General features: G+C 38.6%; 3 protein-coding genes across 4 annotated transcripts; 1 reads left to right on the top strand and 2 right to left on the bottom strand.

Annotated features, from left to right (window-relative positions):
• Window positions 1–8: 8 nt before the first annotated feature.
• On the bottom strand, window positions 9–12,162 carry LOC308390105 (DNA polymerase epsilon subunit 2-like). The gene is made up of 32 exons (XM_080871797.1): window positions 12,004–12,162; window positions 11,592–11,692; window positions 11,427–11,502; window positions 11,086–11,163; window positions 10,838–10,931; window positions 10,669–10,743; window positions 10,466–10,549; window positions 10,257–10,313; window positions 10,123–10,171; window positions 9,955–10,027; window positions 9,200–9,372; window positions 9,029–9,118; window positions 7,649–7,703; window positions 7,501–7,560; window positions 7,333–7,410; window positions 7,075–7,183; window positions 6,722–6,898; window positions 6,555–6,622; window positions 6,165–6,174; window positions 4,589–4,870; window positions 4,415–4,494; window positions 4,194–4,311; window positions 3,941–4,053; window positions 2,739–2,823; window positions 2,465–2,548; window positions 2,173–2,253; window positions 1,963–2,021; window positions 1,658–1,767; window positions 1,496–1,568; window positions 1,315–1,402; window positions 1,177–1,229; window positions 9–1,098 (listed from the first exon to the last, which is right to left on the bottom strand). Exons 1-32 carry the CDS (start codon window positions 12,072–12,074, stop codon window positions 975–977), a joined length of 2,928 nt encoding a protein of 975 aa, XP_080727923.1. The 5' UTR covers window positions 12,075–12,162; the 3' UTR covers window positions 9–974.
• An 885-nt stretch (window positions 12,163–13,047) lies between these two features.
• On the top strand, window positions 13,048–20,693 carry LOC308390156 (kelch domain-containing protein 1). Of its 2 annotated transcripts, none has more exons than XM_080871861.1 (14): window positions 13,048–13,181; window positions 13,458–13,612; window positions 14,080–14,150; window positions 14,388–14,505; window positions 14,915–15,027; window positions 15,622–15,709; window positions 15,826–15,909; window positions 17,542–17,622; window positions 17,713–17,771; window positions 17,887–17,996; window positions 18,102–18,174; window positions 18,276–18,360; window positions 20,104–20,156; window positions 20,524–20,693. In XM_080871861.1, exons 2-14 carry the CDS (start codon window positions 13,505–13,507, stop codon window positions 20,666–20,668), a joined length of 1,188 nt encoding a protein of 395 aa, XP_080727987.1. In that variant the 5' UTR covers window positions 13,048–13,181; window positions 13,458–13,504; the 3' UTR covers window positions 20,669–20,693. The 2 variants fall into 2 exon arrangements, with proteins under 2 accessions (XP_080727987.1, XP_080727988.1); XM_080871862.1 differs by having other exon boundaries at window positions 13,085–13,181; window positions 13,496–13,612.
• A 1,049-nt stretch (window positions 20,694–21,742) lies between these two features.
• Window positions 21,743–23,200, bottom strand: LOC308390158 (uncharacterized protein). Its single transcript, XM_080871864.1, has 3 exons — window positions 22,468–23,200; window positions 22,248–22,315; window positions 21,743–21,881 (listed from the first exon to the last, which is right to left on the bottom strand). The coding sequence occupies exons 1-3, from the start codon at window positions 22,975–22,977 to the stop codon at window positions 21,779–21,781; spliced, it is 681 nt and encodes a 226-aa protein (XP_080727990.1). The 5' UTR covers window positions 22,978–23,200; the 3' UTR covers window positions 21,743–21,778.
• Between the last annotated feature and the right edge of the window lie 1,267 nt (window positions 23,201–24,467).

The raw sequence follows: 24,467 nt of genomic DNA, 5'->3' as shown, positions 1-24,467 counted from the left end.
AACAAAGCTGAATATGTCATGTGTTTATTTTCTGAGTACAAATTATGCATTGCAGTAATAATATGCCTTTTTAATCCCACACTTAAAAACAAACAAACAAACTAAATCAATCAAGGGAATTTTGTGCAAACCAGGCAATTCCAAACAAAGCCGCAGCCCCAATAAACTTGCAGTGAGTTATTGATTAAATTAAGTTCGTATGCTACAGTAGCCACTTTCAACAATTTATTTTCTCCAATTTCAGGCTTTAAAAACCTCTTTGAACGTACAGAATCTCTCTCACTCACACACACACACACACATATATAAATAATCATATATACACATAAAAACTTAAAGTTAGCATTTCTGTGCCTTAAAGTAGATAGTCATGTGTAGCATCAAGCACGAGTTTTAGGTCTGTGAGAACTTCGGAAAATCATTCAACATCAATAAACACTGTATTCAAGATATTCTCAAAAATTATAGTAATAATTACAACAAACTTATTTTTAATTTGTTGTTTGATACAGAATCACTGTCTTAATGAATTTAAGTTTTGTTTTTAGTTCACGTTTGTCATCATAAGACTCATCTAATCTGGACAGAAAACGACGCCATCATTTAAGCTTTTCATCACTACTGTCGAAACGACTCATCAAAATTAAGATGGGCAAAGAATGTTTAGAGAGAAAAAAAAAAAAAAGCTAATCCCAAATGTAGTGAGAGGTTTCTCCTCTGTGCTATCGCATCACCACCACCACTCAACAATGATGGTTGTCCCGGCAACATCTATAAAGGTGATTAACAGTTTTGAGGATGGCCTGTGAACCATCATGCGTCAGGCGGGACCCATTTCTAACAAATCCGAAGCCGTTCAGCATTCCTTGGAGAGGTTTTTATGTATGAAAGTATCCACTGACATGAAAAGGACTACCTGCTTTCAGAAAGCATGTATCCCTTCCACGCATACATATTGTCCTCTAATTGTCCTCTTAAGAGCCCAGTGTGTTGACACGTGCCATTCTCTGTTTGAGGCTGTGCAGGAGGTGTTTAGGCAAACAGTCCCAGTAGCTAGACAAACGCTCCCTGTGCTGAAGGATAGTCTCCATGCAGAACCTGGAAATTGGAGAGTTAGATGAACACGACGTGATGGCAAAATAAATTGAAATGGATTTCAAATCTGTATGCACTCACCGAACTAATGATTTGGGCTGAACATTGAAAACCAGCAGGTCATTGCTGTGTGCCTGTGAAGTGGAGGAAAAAATCTAATTCACCAAGTGAAAATTTGCATTAACTGCAGGTTAAATTGAGATATGATGACCATCTTACAGCTCTGTGCTGCGACAGCAGGTTGTTGGCACACCCTCCGAACGCAAACACTTCGCCATCTGGACCAGCGCACGCTGTGTGCCACAGCCTAAAAATCACAAAGTCAAACATTGTCCACATTTTAGCTCAGGAAAAACTGCCAGCGCACTGCCAGCTGTTCACAGTAACGTGAGATGGTCACCTGGGGCTCTCTGTGTGACTGTGTTTGAAAGGCTTCCATTCATTTTTGCTCACACTGTACAGCCAAGCATCACCTAAAAGACAGAAAAATAATCTCTTTGAGATCAGGTATTATTTTAGGACCTCTGATTATTTGCTCCTTGAGGTCGAGTGTCTGACTCACTCAACGTCTCCCTGTCTGTGGTGAAACCTCCAAATAGCAAGATGTGGTCTGGTGACACAGGAGTGAAGGAGTGCCAGGAACGGCCCACTGGACCCTGCTGGGGAACGCTCCTAGAACAAGGCAGAGTGGGTCACAGGGGAATAATCGGATCAGATAGTCTTGCAATTAGAAACGTGATATAAAAAAAAAAAGAAAAAAAGATTCAATTCAAAACCTTTGCTATGATCCGTATAATATGTATAATCTGATTAATAAAAACCTTTATAGTGTGGATTACATACCACAGCACATTAAGAAGCACTTACATTTCATGCCACTCCCACGTGTCCAGGTCAAGATAGTACAGGTCATTTAATCTGTAGTTCTGTGAACAAAACAAAAGTACATTTGTTTATTTTGAAAACATCTTCATCTTTAAATGAGTGCACACACTTATGCACATAATTTAGGAGTGGAAAAAAAAAAGAAGAAAAGTGATGCTTTGATTTGAAATTTCACGTTTTGCCCATGCTTACCTTGTATCGGCCACCAAACACATAGCCTCTGTTGCCAACTGTTGCGCAGGCATGAGCTGCTCTGGGTGAAGGGGTGTCCCCCTGCATCAGGCCAAACCAAGACAAATTGAAAATACTGTTTAAAGATCACTAAGATCTCTCTTTTTTTTTTTTTTTTTTAATTAGAAGAAAAAGGGAGAGGCTGTTTGATTACAGAGGATGTTTCCAAGTTTTACTGCAGGGCAATGTGACACACGCATTTGTGTGTATGCATAAAATCGAATGTGCTGAAGTTGTAAGGAAGTGTTTTTACCGTGGTAATTGGCTGACTCCACGTTGACGTCTCCAGATCCAGGATATGGATGTGGTTGTTCCAGCCTCGCCCAGGGCTGTCCCACTGTAGCGGTGAAAACAAAGAGGACAAGGCAGAGGGATACATTTAGATATTAAGCCGTAATTATTCAAGAAGCTCCAGCTATCAAAAGTACATTTAATTAGCAAAAACAGCATCTAATGGATTTCAAAACAATTTTATAATAGTTTTGTTTAAATGCATCATTTGTCATAAGATTTTTGTTTTTACAGACCACAAGAGAAGAGGATTCATCATATTCAAAAGTCCCTCGATGAGCGCCCTGTGCAGCGTAGCCATAGCCCCCAAAGTAGATAATTCTGCAATCATTCAGACAAATTACTTACATATTTAAAATCTTACAGAAATGATCTCTCTTATGCATTTCTCATTGTGTTGTGATCAGAAATGACCACAGATTTATCATGAGCATGAACTCTGGACTTTTAATGATTTCTTTGGACTGTTTTTCCAGCGTGGAAGGATTGTACATGTGTCTTTAATGACTTAAAAAACAAACAAATCTCTAATCCACACAGTGTCAAAAGCATACATACAAGCTCAAACATATATATAAACTCACTTAAATCTTTTAATAAGTGGCTCTGAAGGCAAAGGCCTCATTAGTGATCGTGATTGACTACAACGGGTAGTTTCTATGTGCAGCATTGAAAAGGATTTGCCTGACAGCAGTCATTGGATTGACCAATACTCAGAACAATGTGAAACTTCAAGAAGATATAAGAAGGAAAATTTTAGATTCACACACATTCAGATGTGTCACCACTTTGTCCAGTGTCTAGAGGAAGAACCAAACTGTCACCTTCAGATAAGAGGAAATTGGTTAGGATGTTTACGAACAACCCAGGAACCACCAAGGCTCAAGCCTGCCATGAACTGGAAACTGCTGGAGTGCTAGTGTCACCAACCACAATGAAGCAAGTATTGATGACTAGAAACAGCATCTAGTCAAAGGAGAGTTTATCAAATTTTAAGCGGGGGTGTATGTATGTATTTGACCCTGTTTGGATTAGAGGAAATCCAAAATAAATTCAAACTTGTGCACTCAGTCATTAATGATGTCTGCCGTACAATCATTCCATCCTGGAAAAAGAAATCATTAAAAGCCAAAAATTACCACAACATTCATTTCTACAATTAGAGTATGTAAACTATACAGTAATAAAACTTCTAAAACAACGACCATCATTGTGTCAAAATTAATGCCATTTTACTTTCAAGTAAACTCAAGATCAATCTATTGTTTTTACTCTTTTTATAGGAAAAAAAACCATTTCACAGTTAATCTAAAAACATGTTTGTCAAAAGAAATGAAGGATTGGTGAAACTGAGCCTTATTTTCTCAAGCACAATGAGTAACTACATTAAAAAAAACCTCCAAAACAAACATACAAACAAAAACCCTTATCCTGTTACCGGTTTTTCTGAACCCAGCAGCCCAGCTTGTCCTTGGATGATGGCGGAAGTCCTTTAAGATCCCTCATTTCCTCCCACACAAGGCTGGGAGTTCTCAAGGGCAAGCGGTAAATCTATACGAGCAAAGACGTTTTGTAAAGACTGTCCGCTCGCACAGCTGGCTGATATGTTTTTAAGGTAATGTGATGCAAGCACCTATTTAAAAACACCAGAAGCAGATAGGAAATTTAGTCTAACCCTAGTCACACCCTACCTTGTTTGTGTTTCCCCGGGCGTGATGCCCCCCGAAAAGGTAGAGAACTCCATCAACACACACCCCACAGCTGCCTGACATCGATGTGTGGAGGCTACCTCCAGCTATATGCTTTGTCCTGTAAATAGAAAAAAATAAATATATATATATATGTTTATATTCATTTTTGTACACAATTACAAAGTAGAGGTATGATTGGCTTGCAAGCCAGATGCCCTCACCAGACTCCTGACTCCATGTTGTAGGTCCAGATCTCGTTTCTCGGCAGATACAAGTCGAAGAATCCATGGTTTTCAGCATTCTTGTTCAGGAGGATGAACACAGTGAAATTTAGACAATTATGGAGACGGCAGAAAGATACAGAAACATAATGGCAATGCAGTTTAGGAGCATACCTTGTATCCACCCCACACATACATGATGTTTCTGTCAACCACTGCTATATGACCACTGCGCTCAGCTGGGGCGTCCTGCTCAACTGCTTCAGCGTCTAATAACTGCTCATCGTCCACTTCCTCATCTTCCTCGTCCTCATCCATATCTTCATGTAATATCCAACCAACTAATCTGTTATCTTCATCTCTATCCGAGTCGTTGTCATCCTCTCCGTTGGGCAGATCTCCCCTGTCTTCTTCCATCTCTGCCCTTCCCTCTGCCATGCCAGCCTCTTTTGTTTCCTATCAAAGCAAGACGTAAGGTACTGAGAAATCGACTAGGTTATTGCCAATAGGATTATTCTATTAACGCATTAATCCCGGGCCAAAAATAATCTTTAAAACAAGCAAAAACAAACAATCAAGGAAATGACCCACATTTAAAACAGTGGAGGTGAGCAAAATTAGCCATAAAAATAGAACATGCTCTCTCTGTGTCAAGTAGAGATTTGCTTGTTTCTAGGTCAAAGTCACATCATCATTTACCATGGCAGCGGATTGTATCATGTTAGCAAGTAGCACGACAAATGCTGACCTACTTTTCTACCTTAACTATTTAGGCTACTAGCCCAACGCTGGCATTTAAGCATACCTCTAATATTACATGGAAGACTTACAGTGAATAACAGCTTAACAAAATGCTGTTAATTCATATATTTGTCTAAAATTCTCTTCATTGCTTTGCTGTAATTCGTGCTAGCAAGCACCAAACAGTTATTTCCCTCTGCAGAAGAAAAACACACCGAAAACTGTGCGCTAAATATCGCTCAGATATATCTACCTCGTTTATGTCTAAACTAACCAGAATTCAAATATCCTACACAAAATCTAGCCAGTCCTGTCATCGCTTTACCTTATCAGATACTAGGGTTCCTTGCAAATTTCAGTAGCAATGCGCCATTTATGTAAGGTCATCACAATCTTCTGGGGGGGCACGACCGGAAATGACAGACTTTTTAAATCCACCATCTTTATAAGGTCGGAATTAACGGGCTAGGCCGTCCTGCGTTGTATAAAGGTTTTATTATTTATATTATTATTGTTATAATTACTACTACTACTACAAAGTCACTACTGCTACAGGACAACTCTCATATAAGAAACAGGTACACACAATTAGGTCAAAATCAAATGGAGACGTTTTTCTTTTCAAAATAAAAGTCTCCACATTTAATTGTTTTCATTAATAGTAGGGTGGAAAAGTACCCCCAAAATTTAAGACTCCCAAACGCAGAACAAAGCGCAACAACGCTTTTCGTTTCGTTAAAGTTTCATATGAAATGGATGTTATATAAAGATAAAATTATAAAAATAAATAAATTGCCAAGCTGAATGGGAGAGGCTACAGCAGAACTCAAAGCTCTGACTGTGCTGAATCCAACAGCATATATGCCTGTATCAGGGACAGGATGCATTTATCACAAGAGCCACTCTTTGGTATTTACCTTGCACATTAATTGAGTAAAATTGGTTGCACATATAAAAATGTGTCGGTCCTTTTGAAACAATTTTAGAAAAACATATTTCACAAAGCTACGATATAGTGACTATAGAGGGTAAAACAGATAGGAGTTGATAATGTTATTAACTTAATGCTACTGACTACTAAGGATGGTTCAAGTTGCAATTCAATGCATAGACACAAAAAGGTCAGAAAGTTCAGTACAAAGCATAAAAACTTTATTATTCCTCATAGAACAAAGACTCAAAGACCATAAAATTATTTGATTACCAGTCAATTTTCAACATCTAATATCATACAAAAGTAATGTACAGTCAAATTGCAAATCCGGGATTTTCTTCACAGCCCTTGAAGTTTGCTGTGAAGAAGAAATAAGAAAACTGTTTAGTTTGAGCACAATCACCATTAAAACCACCATTGTCACTGTTAAATACACCAAAAACAAAGAGAGAGGAAAAACCCCACCTGTCCTCAACTGTCCTGTTGGATGGATAGTACACCTTGAAACTGAATCCACTTTTTGGGAAGGAACCCTGACAAAGTAAACAGGTTAAAAAAAGATATTGCTTACTTATATTAGAAGAAAGCATCCTCTACGATTTTCTGACAAAGAATCTGTCATTCATTCATACCGGGTTGACACAGAGGCAGTCTGTGTTAGTGATGCTGAAGGGGTCATATTTGTCTGCGAAGACGATGACGTCAGGTACCGGGTAGACTCGTAGGGAAAAGTCATAGGCCCAGAATACAGGACTGACATACAGAGGCAGTGGAGTCAAGTGACCCTGGGATAGGATTGTCCTAACAAACTGAGAAGAGAAAGAAAAAGAAAAATACTACTATCACTACTAAAAGCTACTTTTTGCTTTAAAAATATTAGCAAAAAATGATTAACAAAGGCTTATAAACCTCTGACAACATGATAAATGCTGAAGTGATGATTCTTCCTGTATGAACAGGTTTGTTAAGAAAAGTTGAAACTCACATGGTTTGGAATGTCAAGATTGTTATTGGGCAATCGGACACAATTCCTACATATCTTGTTGACCAGGTCCTCTCTGATAATGATAATCTCCTGGCTGCAGTACTGAATCCTGTCAGAGAAATATGCATCATTACATTATGTGTCTGCATGGTTTTAACTAAAACTATTCAAAATCATATCTAAAACCTGTACTCCAAGCTTAATTAAACACACTAGCAGATACTTGTGCATCAAATAAGAGCCACATGTTTGTTTCACCTGCATGGATTAGTTGTGAACACAGAAAATGGCACTCTCTGTCTGAACTCCTCTGTGATGTGGTCTGCCAGGGGAGGTCTGAAACATAGTTTACCCACATTTGTTCAAACCACTCGAATCAAAATCTCACAGAATAAAGTTGAAATCTAAGCGTCTATTAAGGTTTACCGTGGCAGGATGGTGCCTGGACCAGGGTCTTCAGGACCGGGAACAAACACAAAGCGACTACTGCGGGTTTAAGATGAACACACTGAAACATGAGTAAGTAGAAAACAAAACAATAGCAGAACAGAGTGAAAAATCTATTAGAGCTTACCTGCTATGAATGCTGGGGTATGAGCATATAGCATCAGCAAGGGCTTTCAGTGACTCTAAAAAACAATAAACAAAATTAATAATAATAAAAAAAATGAGTAAAACCTCTGAAAACCTTTGTCTTTGTCCCTTTATTAAATTGTTCAGATGTTCTACAGATTTTAGCATTGACCGATTATATATGTATAGCTATTCAAAATATCCATCTAATCAGCCAATCACATGGTAGCAACTGAATGCGTTTATGCATGTGGAAGCATTTAAGACTTAAACCATACAACAGAATAGGGAAGAAAGGTGATTTAAGCAGATGTGATTGTTGGTGCCAAAAAAGCTGGTCAGAAACTGCTGATCCACTGGGATTTTCCCACACAACCAACTCTGGACAAAACTGGCTTGTTTCCTGATGGGCAGTCAACAGTAACTCAAATAACCACTTGTTACAACCCTGTATCCTTAAGAGCATCTCTGAATGCACTACATGTCAAACCTTAAAGCAGACGGGCTACAGCAGCAGAAGATCTCTCTGATTGCTACTCCTGTCACCTAAAAACTGAACTGAGGCTACAATGGATTAAAATTGTATAACAGAAGATTTGAAAAATGTTGCCTGGTCTGTCGAGTCTCGATTTCTGCTGTGGCATCAACTTTAAATGCCACAGCCTACCTGAATATCATGCTGATCATGTCCACAGGGTATCCATATTCTGATGACTGCTTCCAACAAGATATGACTATGAAAGTGAGTTTACTGTACTCACATGACCTCCACAGTCACCAGGCCTCAATTCAATAGAGCACCTTTGGGATGTGGTTGAATGGGAGATGTCCAGCCAACAAATCTACAGCAAGTGTGTGATATTATCATGTCAATATGGACCAGAATCTCTGAGGAGTGTTTCCAGCAGCTTGTTATTCTTCTTATCGTTTTAAACAAATAACACTGGCTTGTGGCTCTTTATTCACTCTCTGTTTCCTATAACAGTTAATGACTTGCACAGCAGCCATATTTGCTCCATAAATAACGTGCACTGAAGTATGAGATGGTCAGAGTATGCAGTATGTCAGGGGCACTAATGTTTTCATTCCACGGAGGAATTTTTTGAGGACACACACCAGGATTCAGACACCAAAATAATAGCGGACAGCAGAGGACACGTCGTTTCACAGCTGTCTTGTTTAAATAAACATTCCTGGAATTGTCACAGGACATACGTGACAGGAAATCGCTGTGCTTACGTTCAGCATGAGCTCCATATCACGGCCAGTCAATTGATCCATACAGTGTTTACACAAAAAACTATGTCAATAAAATTTTAGAGCATCTGTCAAAACTCACAAGCAGAGATTTCAAGATGTTCAGTGTGTTATGAGACTTTACCTTTGAGTGATTTGAGCTGTGTCTTCCCATACGGGGCAGAAGAGAAGTTTCCACAGAAAATGAAGCAGGTGGGGGGCATGGCAGCATATCCTGCAATTTAGAAATGACATCAAAAATGTTACTGGTGTCACGCAAAAGTGTACTGTTGACTTGTAAAGTTCACTATCAGACCTGAGAACATGATGTTGAGCTTTTCCATCACTTCCACACTGTCCAGCCAGACATCGGAGACGATAACAAACATGGCGTCTTCATTCTCCTCTTCCAGCTGCTTCAACTTTGCGGACGTTTTCACTGAAGTGGCAGATGGACCTCCAAAAAAGTTAATGTTTCCGTAGTATGCTCTGGAAATAATATAACAATTACACCAAGGAATCAGAATCATTTTCTGGGGACCTCATATAATAGAGCCGTAGTTATCAAGGAATTCAAGTAAAACATGAAATAATACTGTGGACCCAAGCAGGACAGCCCAAATCCACAATTGCTCATCGTGTTCTCATAAGATGCTGTTTCTTAACAATCCCCTGATGGTAACTGAATTAAAATTATACACTTTAAAAGTTTCCTAAAAAAACATTTTTAAGTCCTGCATTCTGACTACAATAAGGCTGGGGAACTAAGCCCTCCTGTAACATACTGTGACTGTATTCAGTCTTTATAGTCTGCTGTTGAGAAGTGTGATCTTGGCATGTCTGTGTAGCTTATAATGACGATGATCTCCAACTTAAAGAGTATTTGCCTTCATATTAATTCAGTGGCATTTTCACAAATTAACAAGGAAGACAAGTTAAACTGACTTCACTTCACTGGAAGCTCCTTAACTTTTAGTCTGAACATGATCTCACACACACAGAAACTCATACTTTATACTAGAATGTAATGTCAAAATGTATATTTTGTAGTACAACTACTCTTCCTCTGACCTTGTGGCTGATGAAGGCTCTGTTGGTGGGAACCCGAAACCATTGACGTGGAACACAGAGTCCTCGTACCAACCTAGAAAACAAACCGTGAGTTGCAAATTCACAAATAGGCTTGGATGTGTGTATAAAATCCACATTTTGCCATTTTTACTAGAGTAATTATCTTACCTTCTGCCAGTACAAAGCAGGATTCTGTGTAGAGGCCATTATGAAACTGGTGAGAGTGGAGCTAAGGAATTTATCTTTTATATTCCATGTGATTTTGCATAATATGAAGGACTTTTATTAACATCAAAGGATATTGCTTTGGACAAGTCCAGCTGTATTGTTCCACTTGGGTCCTCCAGGTAAAATTTACCCTGAAAAGAATGGTTTTCAAATGTTAAATGAACCAGATTAAACAACAACAACAAAATCCTCAAACTGAACATAAAGTCACAATTTTCATCGCATTCAGTGAAATGGAAAACAAAACAAAACATAATCTCTTATATTTATCTGGATCACTAACCTCTTTCAGTTGTGTGATCATACCAAGTACAATCACCTCTCCCAGTTTAGCTGTGCTACCAAGCAATGCTTCAACCGTCTTCAGCTAGGAAACACAAATAATGCTAAAAATGGTTAGTTAAATTTGTTTTGTTTTTTTAAATAGCTGACATGAGGTAATACACGTTTAACACAGTGTCCATTACAGTAGCTTAGATGTGATACCTGAAATTTGTTTTGACCCTCTTCAACAGCAGCTCCTATCGCTGGCGGGGTGAAGAGTTCATGGCGATGTGTTCGCTGCAGAAATGAATACGACATGCACACTATACATATTAAAAATGGCAGCAAAGACAGCAGGTCAGCCTGGAATCATGAGACAGATTTTACTGACTTGCTGAAGGATTGTATAGCGCTCCCTGAAGAGTTCAGCTTTTTCTCTGGCCAGGCCACACAGACTGGGGGCTGGATGACTGGTCATACTGATGCTGGATGGAAGTCAAAAGTCAAAATAAAAGCTTTACAATCTTTGCCAGACACACTGCGGTCTGCAAAACGGCAGAAACATTTATATTTAAACAATAATTTACATTAACTTTAAAACAAAAGAGAAAAAAAAAAAACCAAAGTTGTTTTACTCACGGTATAAATTTCTTCCTCTCCACACTGTAAATGTATCTGGGCACATCAAAGGCTCCAATTATGTTGAAAACATTATCTCTGGAAGGGACGACTCATATAAGTAAACAAGTTAATCCCAACCTTACTCTACAAAGAACCTGCAACTGAATGATTTCTGTCCCAGCATTTAGTTTTTACCGGCATTCATTATATTAAAATGCTTTATGATCAATTAATTAAGCATACTGTGTCAGCTTCTACATGAGTAATAAGTCCAGTGGATATTTCATTTCAGTCGATGTACAAAGGACACCCCGAGTCCTTCCAAAAATATTAGAACAATGCTATTTTTTTAAACTTACATTGTTTCGTCACAAGTTTGAGTGCAATCCTGCACGGCACTTTCCACCACGGACATCTCGATCATGCTGGAGGACACTGCGCGAAAAATCAGTACAGTCACAGTCTGAAAAAACTCACATGGGAGCACAAACATAGGAGCACACAACAAGCTGTACTGCACTCACATGGCTGTTTTTCCACTGCATCCAAGACCCTTTCAATAATATCATCAAGTTCAGAATGACTGACGGACTCCAGCACCTCTACAAGGTACCTGCTGGCCTCACTGGAGCGCAGAACAAGAAGAAGCCAATCAACAAATAAATAAACAAAGATAACAACTACATGACTAAACACGGTCCAACTACATCGAATTATATGTGCACATCCAATAAAAATGAAGTCTAACAAAAGTGTAAAAAGCTTTCTTTGTTCGTTTTTAAAAACATTTTTTCTGTATTTAATAAGGCAAAATACAGAAGGCTTGCACAGCGAGCTGCCTGTTCGTAACTTCAAGATGAAACAAAAGACGTCGTTGTGTTTTCGAAAGTTTTCAAAGCAGAAAAAAAACATTTTTATCTACACAAGAATACATACGGGCGCAGTATAAGTCCTCTCATCTTGAAGCCAGAAGACACTTTCGTCTTTATTCTGCGTGCAACATCCATGATTATTTCTGCTCCGACTCAAGCTTTGGCGCTAAATGTCAACTTCCGCAAACTTCCGCAAGTGTCGTCACTTCCGTCTTAGGGGCCGCCTCTATTTTATTAAAAAAAGCGAACTTGAAAACAAATCTGCCGAATCATTTTCACAAAATTATGTTTTTTTTGACTGTGAGTTTCTCTTTTAAGTCTATTCTAATTTCCATTATTGTGTTTTTTAATACAGGCTAAAGATGCATAAAACATCACCTAGCTTTTTAAGGATAAATTATTTATGAATAACAAAAATAATAGCAATAATAACAGAAGTTATCAAAACGAAGCGCAAAAGGTGTTACATTGTTTATATTGTATATTTCTTAGCATGTTAATAGTGATTTGACAAAACAGAATACAATTACTCTATCACGTGTCACCTTATATTTTACTGCCATTTATAGACTGTGATAATTATATAAAACATAGTAGTTTCATTATTTGTCAGTAAGCTACCATAGTGAACCATACGTTAGTAATTGTTTATTGCCACAAATTAACTGTATCGATGACACAAACAATTCTGCTCCAAAACTGTAGATTTGTCTCATGGTATTTTTTGATTTCGAAATTGATTTTGGAAAATATTTGTTTGTTTGGCCTTAATTCAAGTTTATAAAAAAAATCCTTTTGAATATATTACTGACTATATAGTGTAATTAGTCATAAGTACTGGTTATTAGTGCTTATGAATGGATGGACAGAGAAACTGTCCATGTTGTACAAGCTGAACAACTGTGCCTTTCTGGGTCTTCTTTTGAAACAAACAAAACCAAAACAAAAATCTATACAAAAATAAATAAATAAATAACAAGACAAAATGCTGTCCAAGAGTAAAATTCTTGGCTTAATATCTCGAAATTTTGACTCAATAACTTCAAAATTCCGAGTTATTGTGAGATAAAAACAAAAACAAAAAACAAATAGAAATTTTATGCTGGAAGAGGTTCACCGGAAGTAGTATTTTATTTTGTAGCTGTGTTTACAGTATTTGGCACCGAGGCTTTCTTGTCCAAAATATGTAGGTTTAAAAACATGAAGAAATAATATCCGACAGCTAACAGCGCGTTGCGTCCCGTGAGTATGCACTAAGTATGGTTATTTAAACGTTAGTTTTTCAGTGTTTTTGTACTGTGGTTATGTATTAACCTGTTCCGAGCTTTTGTCGGTTGAATTAGTAGACTACCATTTTTTTCTTTTCGCATACCCAAATAATATTTAGCATAAACCGAAGACAGTAGGATGGTTCGAGTTTCTACTCACAGTTAGCTGTTGCCTTTGTTCTCGTAAATACATATAGTTGAGCATAGGTGAGACATTTAGACATTTTTTCCTTTTTTGTGTGATTTTTAGGTTCAAGTGCATGCCTTCACGTCTCTGTGTGTAAATAGCAGTCAGTTATGGATTCCGCCTTTGAGAGGCACTGCTCGGAGCTGGTCGCCCGGGAACGAAGCGGACATACTGCTGTGTTGCATGACAATCTCCTGTATGTGTGGGGAGGCTATATGGTGAGAAAACACTGAAACATAAAAGACACAAATGACAAGGAAGAGAAGGGAAATTTCTCCAGTACTGTATTAAACATGTGATATTTAAATGGTGGCATTAACTGTATATGCCAATTTATACCTAGTAAAATTAAAAATAAAAATACATTCATAAATAAATGAGGACTGCTGTGCATTATTATATGTAACAGCTTCTTGCTTTTTTTTTTTTGCTTTCATTTCCCAAACCACATGACCTAACTCCACCACCTGCACCTGTATTATAATGCTTCTTATATGTTAATAAGTCAGTAGTGATTAAACATCTGTTAATATAAAATATTTTTTTTAGTTTAATTTAATTTCGTTTTGTTTTTCATTTCTGACTCAAACACCTGACACTTCTCTGGAGACAGATGAAAATATAAAAATGAAATGAGACGTTATGCTAAAGTGCTTAATTTATTTAATTATTTTGTTCTTTCCAGTCTGTTGCTGAGGAAGAAGTTTTCTTACCTAATGATGAAATCTGGGTGTATGAACTAGACGCAGGTATTTGGTAAGAAGACTGAAAAAATTCCTGCTTGCTTCTGTTTGCAAAACAAAAAATACCAATGCCTGTTAAGCCCTGACTTTCACTCTGTTTTTCAACTCGTGGAAATTGTGTTGGAGTCATATGACATTTCAGCTATGTTTGAACTTACAAGCACTCTCCTGGGGCTGTTTGACTTCTGAGTTGTGAGTGAATATAAGCAGTTTTTCTGCATTTTTCTTTTCTTTTTCCATTTTTCTGAAGGAAGGTGTGTCACATGGATGGGGACGTCCCTCCCCCCATGTCTGGGACCTGCAGCTGCTACATGAATGGACACATGTACATATTTGGAGGTTGTGATGACAATGGACAGACCAATCAGGTTTGACTAATATCTGAGGAAGTGACTGTTAATGACACGTGTTTTTTTTGTAAACATAGTTATGTTTACATTGTGTGAATGCTTAAGGTTTAGCAAGCACTCCCGATGCTTTCTTTCCTTATGTAAAATTTGCAGAGATAGTGTTTTAAAAATAATGTACATTTTATGTTTTTTGTGTCCATGATCAGTAGCTGGAAGTATTGATCATTTAAAGATTACTCTGTAGTGCCTCTAGTGGTCAAAAACTCCACATAAACCTTATAATGTTGTGCGAAACAGAAGTATCTATGGGCATGAACTTAAGGTGGAAAGACCGGAAAGACGCTGAAAGAAAATGTTAAATGTTGATAAATAAATGCAGCAAAGAGATAAAGGAATGAAGATTTGATCAGTGTTTCTCATCCTACAGATGTACGGCGTCAACCTGGAAGATGGGAAATATACATGGAAGAGGATAATGCATGAGTTTGGCTCAGCCCCCTCTCCCCGAGACAAATTGTCCTGCTGGGTTTACAATGGACGGTGAGCACAGTGAAATTTTAATCAAGTTTAATTTTCAGCATTTTGTTACCACATAAATCACTACAGGAAATCAGTAGTTGTGAACTAAAATCTATTTTTAAGATTACTTGTCAAAAACTGGTACTAAAGAAATTTTGAGGATTAGATACTGAATTTTCCCCGCATGACGCTGGTTTGGAAAAGTGAAAGAAAATGGACAGATAAATAGATAAATTAGGTTTCCGTGTCTTTTTCATTTTTTAAATTGAATGCTGGGTGTTTGATCTTACTTTGATACATGAAGTGAAGAGGCTATCCATGTGTCTTTGTTTCCTGCACCAATTTCCGAGCAGATTTGGATGTCCACACAATCAACATTTTTTGTTAACAAGTTAATCTTGTAATCTTGGTTTTACTGTTTTTGGATTTGACGTTAAATCCAGGTTTTGTCAGGCTTTCAACATCTTTTTAGCATTCTTTATCTTAAAGTCATCATCCGAACAAAAACACAACCTGTGTTGAGTTTTGAAAACTATTCAGCGTTACGTCTGTTCTTGATTGGATGTATAATTTTATGTTAATTGGAAATTATTTTTTTGTGTGATATTTTTCCAGGCTCGCCTACTTTGGTGGTTATGGTCACAAACTACTGAGTGATCTCGACCGGAGGAGTGGAAGCTTTATTGTGGATGAAACTTCATGGGTAGGTTTTTTGTTACTCACTACAAGTCTGTTAGCTGTCTCTGTGAGATTTTTTTGAAGGTTTTTGTTAGAAAAGTTAGCTTCTTTACACCTGCTTAGCTCTTTTGTTATTGCCAGGTGGGAGATGTCTTTTGGGGATGGAACAATGAAGTTCACATATTTGACCCCATGCAGTCCAGCTGGAGTGAACCGCGGACCCACGTGAGTCAGTTTGAGATTAATTCATGCTGGTATTGACTGAAGTCAGGAATTTCATGTGTGGGATTTTTCCCCTGATGCTATAAAACTTTAATTAGTAACTTCACAAGTGGAAATATAAATAAAAGATAATTATTAAGACCTAAGGCTAGGCATGTTTGACTGTTGCTCTCAAAATGTTCCAAAATTGAGCACATGCAATCTTTATACAACACTTTGATGAGACAGTGTATAAGAAATGTGGAACATCTTTGACTGCAGCTCCTGCAGGGCATGCTTACACAGCTGAACAGAAACAGCTGATGCAATATTTCATCATCACCTATGCGTGTTGTTCTTATCCAGTGCAATCTGTAAGAAATGCTACCATGTACAGTGTGAAAAAGGGTTTGCCCTTTTGCTGTTTTTTTTGCATATTTGATTTACTTTCATATTACATGATCGTCATTACAGATCATCAAACAAATTGGAATTTCAGACAAAGATAACCAATGTAAACGCAAACGGCAGTTTTTAAATTATGATTTCATTTATTAAGGGAAAAAGGCTATCCAAACCTACCTGAAAAACAGAATTTTCCCCTTTTTAAAAAGGAGTTAACTGTGATAAACCGCAATCTGAGTTCAATTTCACTATCAAACCCCAAGACCTTTAGACCTGTTGGCTCAAGAAATCACTGAAATATAGTCTGTCTAACAAAGTGAAGTTGGCTAAAAGATCTCAAAAAGCTACAGAAACAACTGAAAAGTCAAATTATTGACATATGTCAGTCTAGAAAGGGTTGAAAAGCCATTTATAAGGCTTTGGGAATCCAGTGACCCACGATGAGAGCCATTATACACAAACGGAGAAAACTTGGAACAGTGGTGAACCTTCCCAGAAGTGGACAGCTGACCAAAGTTACTCTAGGAGCTCATTGATGACTCATCCAGGAGGTTAGAACAGAAGTCACAAAAACATCTAGAGATCTAGAGAGAGAGGCCAGCCTCACTAGCCTCAGTTAGGAGTTCATGATTCAACAATAAGAAAGAAACTGGGCAAAAACAGCATTCATGGGAGACCTCCAAGGAGAAACTTGATGAGCTCAAAGATGTTTGGTAAAATATTCTGTGAGACAAAAGTTTAACTTTTTGGAAGGTTTGAATTCCTTTACATCTGGCATAAAACTAACACAGCATTTCAATACAGAACAGTCAAAAATGGTGGTGGTAGTGTGATGGTCTGGGGACTGGGATGACTTACCGAAATTAATGGAGAGCAGATTGAGTAGAAAATGTCAGATCATCAGTTTTGTGCACCAAAGCTCAAGCATACTTGGGTTATGCAGCAGGGACAATGATCACATTAGAAAGTCTATCACTGAATGGCTAAAAAATAAGTAAATGAAACAAAATCAGGTAGTACATTTCTGTGTTCATAATGCTATCTATTTTGAAAACACCATTGGTTGAAATGCTCTTAGACACTCAATGTTGTACAGAAAAGGTAACTTTGACTTTCAGAAAGTCTGGAGAACTCATCAAGAACTTTAAAAACAATTCCAATAACATCTGGGTCCCTGGAAGCAAAAAAATAAAGAAATGTTGGAGTAGCCTGAGACTTTTGCACAGTACTATACACTGTTTTTGCTTGCAGGGCCGAGCTCCTGCTCCAAGGGCAGCCCATGGCAGTGCTGCGCTCGGTTACAGAGGATACATTTGTGGAGGTAGAGTTATGGTAAGAGTCCCAGTTGGTTTTCGATGTAGTGTTTATGGATGCATGTTGTGTTGATCAGAGAAAGTTACTTGTGCTGTTTTTTAAATGCAGGAAACCAGGACAAATGACATCCATTGCTTAAACCTTGAATCATGGACATGGTCAGAAATGTATGTAGCCATGTGTCATTGCTATACTGTACCTTGTCATGTGGTGTATGCAGAACCTGAGCTCACAGTGAGTTTTTAAGTTAACTGTGTGTATCATGCCAAATCGGTTTTCCAGAATCCCGTTGTCCCCAACTCCGGTGGGGAGATCATGGCACACACTCACAGCAGTATCAGACAACACCTTGTTCCTGTTTGGAGGTCTGAGTGTTGACTGCAAACCAATGAGTAAGAAAATGCATCCTCTTATTCAAGTTTATTTCCTTTGCTGCTTTGGTCCTTTTATGTCCTCTAGTTGTTTTCTTCTTAGTAAAACAAACCTTGCTCGATTAGGTGATGGGTGGTTGCTTGATGTCGAAACAAAGAAGTGGAGAGAGTTAGAGCATCCCTTTAAGAATAAGCCAAGGTAACAACTTATGAATGTAATATTTATTACTCTGAACAAACGTTATAAAGCGTTGCTGTAAACTGTGATCAGATTTTAAGTGGTACCTTCTCCTGTTTAAGGTTGTGGCACACAGCTAATCCAGGCAAAGATGCTGATGTGATTGTGTTTGGTGGAAGTTGTGACTACATCTTGCTTGTCGACACTGTAAGTATCAGAGGGAGACGCATGTAGAAGCTAAAAACAAAGGTGAAGTTAGTTTAATTTTCCACGTCTTTGGAAATCATGACACAGGTGCAACATGAAAACTATGTTTTTGTTTACATGTATGTTATGTAAAATTTAAACAGGGTTTACTCTATACTGCAGGGGCTTGTACTTCGAAGCAAGTTCAACGTGCACAGTTATCATTTGCTTATCTGGCTTCACTTCCACTGACACAAACAAAGGTGGTAATTAACTAAGTCAACCCAGCGCTTCCAAGCTATGACATGAAAGACAACAATCGTAGACATGGACAAGTCTGCTGGTAGCACAGTGGCATATTTCAGAAAGAAAGGGCAAACTTTTTCTTCATATTAGGAAAATATGAAAAATCTGAACATATAATATCGGCTAAAGGTGACACAAATGCAGCCGAAGCAGCACTGTGTAAGTGGGTTTGAATGGCTGCAGCCAATGCAAATTAGAGCTTGTTTTTGACGATCTATGTTTTTTATTAATGCTTATAACAAAAAAACATAGACTTTAAACAGTCTTTTTAAACTATAGATCTGCCTTTACATGGGCTCTTCCAGGAATGGTGACACTGTTTTCCAGAGAATTGATTTGTGATCAGGTGGTATTTTTGTACTGTTTATCTCTTAACTGAAACATAACCTGCAGAGCAGGTCAGAGTGCTATATGAGGTAGCAAGTTCAACACAGCTATATCAGAGGTTAGTTAGTTTGTCTGCAGATCAAAGTGAAGCAGGTTTTATTGATTGAATAAGTGTTCCTGGTTATAAAAAGCCTGAACAGTTTCTGCTCTGTGTTCTAGTAGCTGCAATTCCAGATGTGTAAACGAGTGTTAGCAACTGATTAAAATCGAGTATAAAATATTTGTAAAATTTCAGAATCACCAGAATTTACATTTCATTTAATGCTTTATTACTTTGAGGCTCCTGTATTTTAATTCATTATTATCAGGTTGCCCCAAAAGCTCCCTGAAAAGCCAATTGATCCAAAGTGGTGCAGAGAGTGTACTGACAGGGACTTGAAAGAGAGACCATATTTCTCCCTTATGAGCTGCCCTATATTGGCTCCCTTCTAAATTTCCCCTCTCCCTCTTCTGGTCATGGTGGAAGGGTCACCCCTCCCTACGCCTGGTTTCTGTCTGAGATTTCTTCTTCTTAAAAGGGAATTTTTCTTTCCGACTGTCGCCACATACTTGCTCATAGAGTGTTGTGGGATTGTTTCTAGTACACTAAGTACTTTATATAAATAAAACTGAAGCAAACTGAATTAATAGAATAGGGAAAAAATTGGAACTTTATGATGATTTCAAACCGAACATGTTCCTGTCTGGGTGTTTTCAACATAGATTACTAAAAAAGTCAGCCCATTTCGAGACTTCGCAAATTAACCCATTAATCCTGATTTGTAGTACTCCCCTTAGGTCTGAAGTACAAGTTACCGTGGCAGTGTACCCTAACATGAAGTGAACTGCCTTTCTAACACTGAAAACTCAGCGTTAACCATGAAGTTAACTAAGCCCTTAATCTTGCTTTGTAAGGCATCAGGTCTCTTTCTCTCTACAGAGCAGTCTACACCTGACAATGAGGCATTAAAAAACCTACGGAGAATGTTTGCTAAAGGAACTGATCTAATGAACATAGTTTTGTGAATAAATGAAGACTACAAATATGTCTATGGATGTGAACCTATGTAAACCTTGTGCATTTCTTTTCAGGGTCACTGCAATGATGCACTTGTTTTTCAGACGCAACCATATCCCCTGTTTAGGTAAAAAAAACTTTCTGTGATACCTTTACCAGCAAGATGTCAAAAAACTAAGGCAAGAAAAGTAAAAGCGAGATCCCTTGTACGACACAGAGCATTGCAGCACTTATTAAGTCCGATGCAAAATGAATAGGATGTAAAGTGGGATGGAGGCGGAGTTTTCACAGGCGCCATCAGCCTTGCCTGACCTACCGTGATTCTCACTTTATTGCTACAAACAAGTTTGTCCTGCAGCAGATCTGTTAGAGACAAGTAAAATATCTGCTGTCCTAAGTATCTGCTGCTTTGTAGGGCACGTTACTTTAAATATGCATTCGTCTCCCAAAATAGAAATGAGAATTGACAGGCTTTTTTTTCCTCCTCCTGACAGGATTTGTGAGGATTACATTGCAAAGAATGTGAGAAACAACGAGGTGCTCCGAAATCAACTTCCTCTCCTGCCTCGCAAGCTACTGAAGCTCTTACAGAGAAGGATCTCTTTCTACAGGCCTTCGAAAAAGCAAATGACTAGCTAAAAAGACCTTGAATGCCATGCTGTTTAAAGTGCTATATTTCTCCTTTATTGTTTTACAAATTAATATTTTATTTTGTACAGTCTGCCTACAGTCCCTGCGATGACTGCGCTGAATAAATGACAGATTGACACTTTTATTTGCCTGATGCAGATTATTACAATACGCAGATAACTCAAGTCAGCAGAACAGAGCAGCTACAGACACGTTTTCTCCCAGAGTAGTCACATGACCAATAACTCGACATTTTCTGCTTTTTTATTTCAAACACACACAAAATTTTTTTAACTCTGCTTCCAAATTTTCATATTGGAAATTTCCTCTAAAAAGTTTGATAAAATTTCACGTTTGTATTCATGCACACAACTTCTGCATTCTGCCACTAAGTGGCAGCAGGCTTTTATTTTGAAGTGTTTCAATGGCTGAATTGTGTCAGCAGAAACAGACTTTGCCCAACTAAAAGTCTCTCTGTAGCCACATTCTCGCAGGGTGGAGAAAGTGCAGGAGCTGCGGTCAGGAAGGAAATGTTAGGTAAACATTCTCTGCTCATACCTTGGCAGGGTTTGCTACATGAGAAACTAAAGCCCTGAACACTTTATGCTCACACAAAACCGCTGGTGGAAACAAGTCCATCTTTACTGCTAAAAGATCACAAGCATGTACCTCTCCTGCTGACATTTACAGAACTGGCAGAAAGGGTCTGTGTTGTCTCATTAAACAGACATGTTAAACCATGTTAGTAATAGGTAGCAAATGAGTGCTCAGTAGGAGTCGAGCTGGACAGTAACACCCTACCTGCTTCAGAAACCCAACCCTTGTGAGTGTGAGGAGAACTTCCTGGCACATATTCAAGCTGGTGTTTTAACTCTGCAATTACTGCTGCATCTTGTTAAATAAGACTTGGCTAAATGCACAGACTGGGAGTGATGCTGTTTTAAGTTCAACACAGACTGTGTTCATTATTTTTTTCCTGGCAACCCTGCATAAATATAGATTGTGCAGCCTTTCCAGCAAGCAGGAAATTTGTCAGAATAAACCCTGGTTCCCTTTCTTTGAATACAAACGGTTTCCTGTCATGAGAGCTTGCTAAAAGAGCTTTCTTAGCTCGGAGGGTCAACTAAACTCTCTTTCAATGGTATCCATCAGCTCCTCTTCTGATCCATCGTACAGGATGACTGGCGTGGTGAGAGAAGAGCCATGGCAGCTATCAAACGTCCTGGGAAATGTAGAGACCCACATCAGGAAGGTGAAGATTACAAACAGAAAATGTAACACATATTTAAACAGTTTAACCCAACGCTCAGAGTGTAGAGGCCCAAACAAAACAAAACTAACAAAACAAAAATGGCGCTGTGAGAAAGTTGGAATAAAGTTGGAAATATGAATGTTTTTCTTTTTGGCATTCTTCAACAATAGACACTTGTCTGTTTCTCCCCTGCTTGCAAACATCTGGCGTATCTGATACGCTCTGAGAATAATGGATTTGGTATTTCGATTCCTTTAAGGTGAATTTGATCTGGCTCTGCGCATTTTTCCTCCACTGAGGTCAGGAATGAATAATTTATTTAAGTTGCCTACTTACGGTTGTTGTTCTGATGTGGGGACGTCTTCCGACAAAGCCTCTGTTGTCAAACAGCCCTGTGAGGAGGACTGACATAAAGCAGAGAGGGAAGGATGGATATTATGTGTTTCATTCAATAATAACTCGCGGTTATTGTTACTTTAAAAGCATACTTTTGTTCTCATAAACTGGATTACAATCTGGCAAAAGTACTTAAAAGTAGAAATTTAAAAGTCCTTACATTGTGCTCGGTGGTACACCCAGATGTGTGCTTTTTAACGTGTGCGAAGGCAGAGTTGCCCTTCTTGTTTACATCTCTTGACACACTGTGTGCGACACGTGGCTCTTGGTCTCTTCCTGACGCTCGGAGCCTCGGAGCAGAGCTGAAGTCGTCTTCAGCGTCCTCCTGGCTGAAATGACACAGTCCGTATGTTTTGGATCTGATGAACGTCTTCTTCGGAGGGGTCTTCTTTACCGAAGCGCTCTCTCTTTCTGTGTAATCTGCCATAACTGTGTCCAGTTCTCCATCAATATCCTCCTCATTCCCAGAAAAGTCCGAATCCTGCCCTTCGCTGTGGCAGTCAGGTTGCGCGCGGTTACGCACATTGCGCAAAACTGAGTGAATTTTAAGAGGCTTGAACAGACGGCTGTCCTTTTGAGGTGAAGCGACATCGGTCCCCGTTTTGGTCACGTTTACCTCGCTGACACAAGCAGGTGCGACTCTTTTTCCTCGGCTTGTACCCGAGCCCATGTCCGTGTGTCTGGGCTGCTAGTGTAGTCTCATTTCCAAATTGCTCCTGAGGCACGGCAAGCGCTTTTGCAGTTGAATATTAACCAACAAAAGCGTGGTCCTTGGCAGTGGTTAAGGTCAGTCTTCAATTAGTTTTACGATAGGAAGGCAGTTCTTTGGCAAAAAACGAAGCTTTTCTTTAAAATGTTTCTACAGACAGGTTGTTAAAATAAACGGCAGTAAACTTTCGAGTAACTCCAAATCAAGATGAGAAACTGTGTATCCCTTACATAACCAAAGTTTGGCTCAGGACCCCAGGGAGAAAACTCCGCCTTCTTATAGGGGGAAACACACATCCTCCATTGTGTCTACTGCTAAAAAAAATAACATCTGCCTGTGTATTCTCATGGATTTAAGCAACCAATCCCCAAAAAAGGGAAATATACGTAAATATTCATGTGTTCCCTTTAATGATAGGGAGTCATTTTGAAAGGCTAACAGGAAGAATTAGTCCAATTTGTCTGTATCAGAAACATGACCAGCCTATTTCCCTTCTTCACCTAATAGATTTTATTGGGGCCAACAGTGAGTGAATTCCTGTCACCCTGATGCAGGAGCCCCCCTCCTCCAGTGAATGATTAAGATTAAAGTGCTGGACCATGAGAGAGGGCATTCCTTTCCAACAGCTCAGGCTTCCCAGAGATTCCTCAATAAGCTTTTGTTTGGTCCACTTGCGCATACAAAAGACATGACAGGAGCACCTCAGTGCCAAAGCTGTCCAACAAAAACCCAGAGTGCACCAAAGCAAAGAAAAAAAACTTGTTTGCCATCTTTCATTAAATGCCTAATTTTCTCTCTCTCTTTTCTTACTTGTGTGTGTGTGTGTGCACATGCAAGTGTGTGCCAGACAGCTGTGCAACCTGTTCTCTCTGGAGGCTGACCAAGTCAAAGACACCTGTCGTTTAGGAAATTGGCAATGTGAGAGTAGAAAAAAAGCAAGTCGGCCTGCAGGTCTCAAATGTCTCATTGAGGAAATTCCTGTCTTGGTCACTGATTATTAGAGAACACACGCAGCATGTCGGCAAATCTTACTTAACCTGCAAACTTTTAAAAGTAAAATGATACTGAAATATAAAAATAGCTCTTCTTCCATACACTCTCAGCTGCAGTTAGCTACATCTCATCATGACAGAAGAGCCTGTGTGGCATCCTGATCACATTTACAGTAGTATGAAAACCTCCTACTACTGACTCTCTCCATTTCAGTGATGCTGTCCAAAGATTGGATAATCTCAGAGATTGCCTTTTAGGGGAAAAAAATGGAGATTCAGAGCTAAGCTGGAAAACTGAGACATCTTCCCGATTGTGCAATAAATTGCATGTATACTGCAGATGTTGCCTCTCTCTCCCAAATGTAAATTAAATCTCCTTAAATGAAAATAAGTCTTGTTTTTCGACAGTAGTCAAACATAAAACTTAAACAACAAGCTTACTTTCCAGCCCTGCTTCTC

The sequence above is a fragment of the Rhamphochromis sp. 'chilingali' genome, assembly GCF_963969265.1.
Source record: "Rhamphochromis sp. 'chilingali' genome assembly, chromosome: 21".
NCBI lineage: Eukaryota > Metazoa > Chordata > Actinopteri > Cichliformes > Cichlidae > Rhamphochromis > Rhamphochromis sp. 'chilingali'.
Note: the sequence above shows the minus strand (reverse complement) of the source record. Positions and strands in the feature narration are given on the sequence as shown.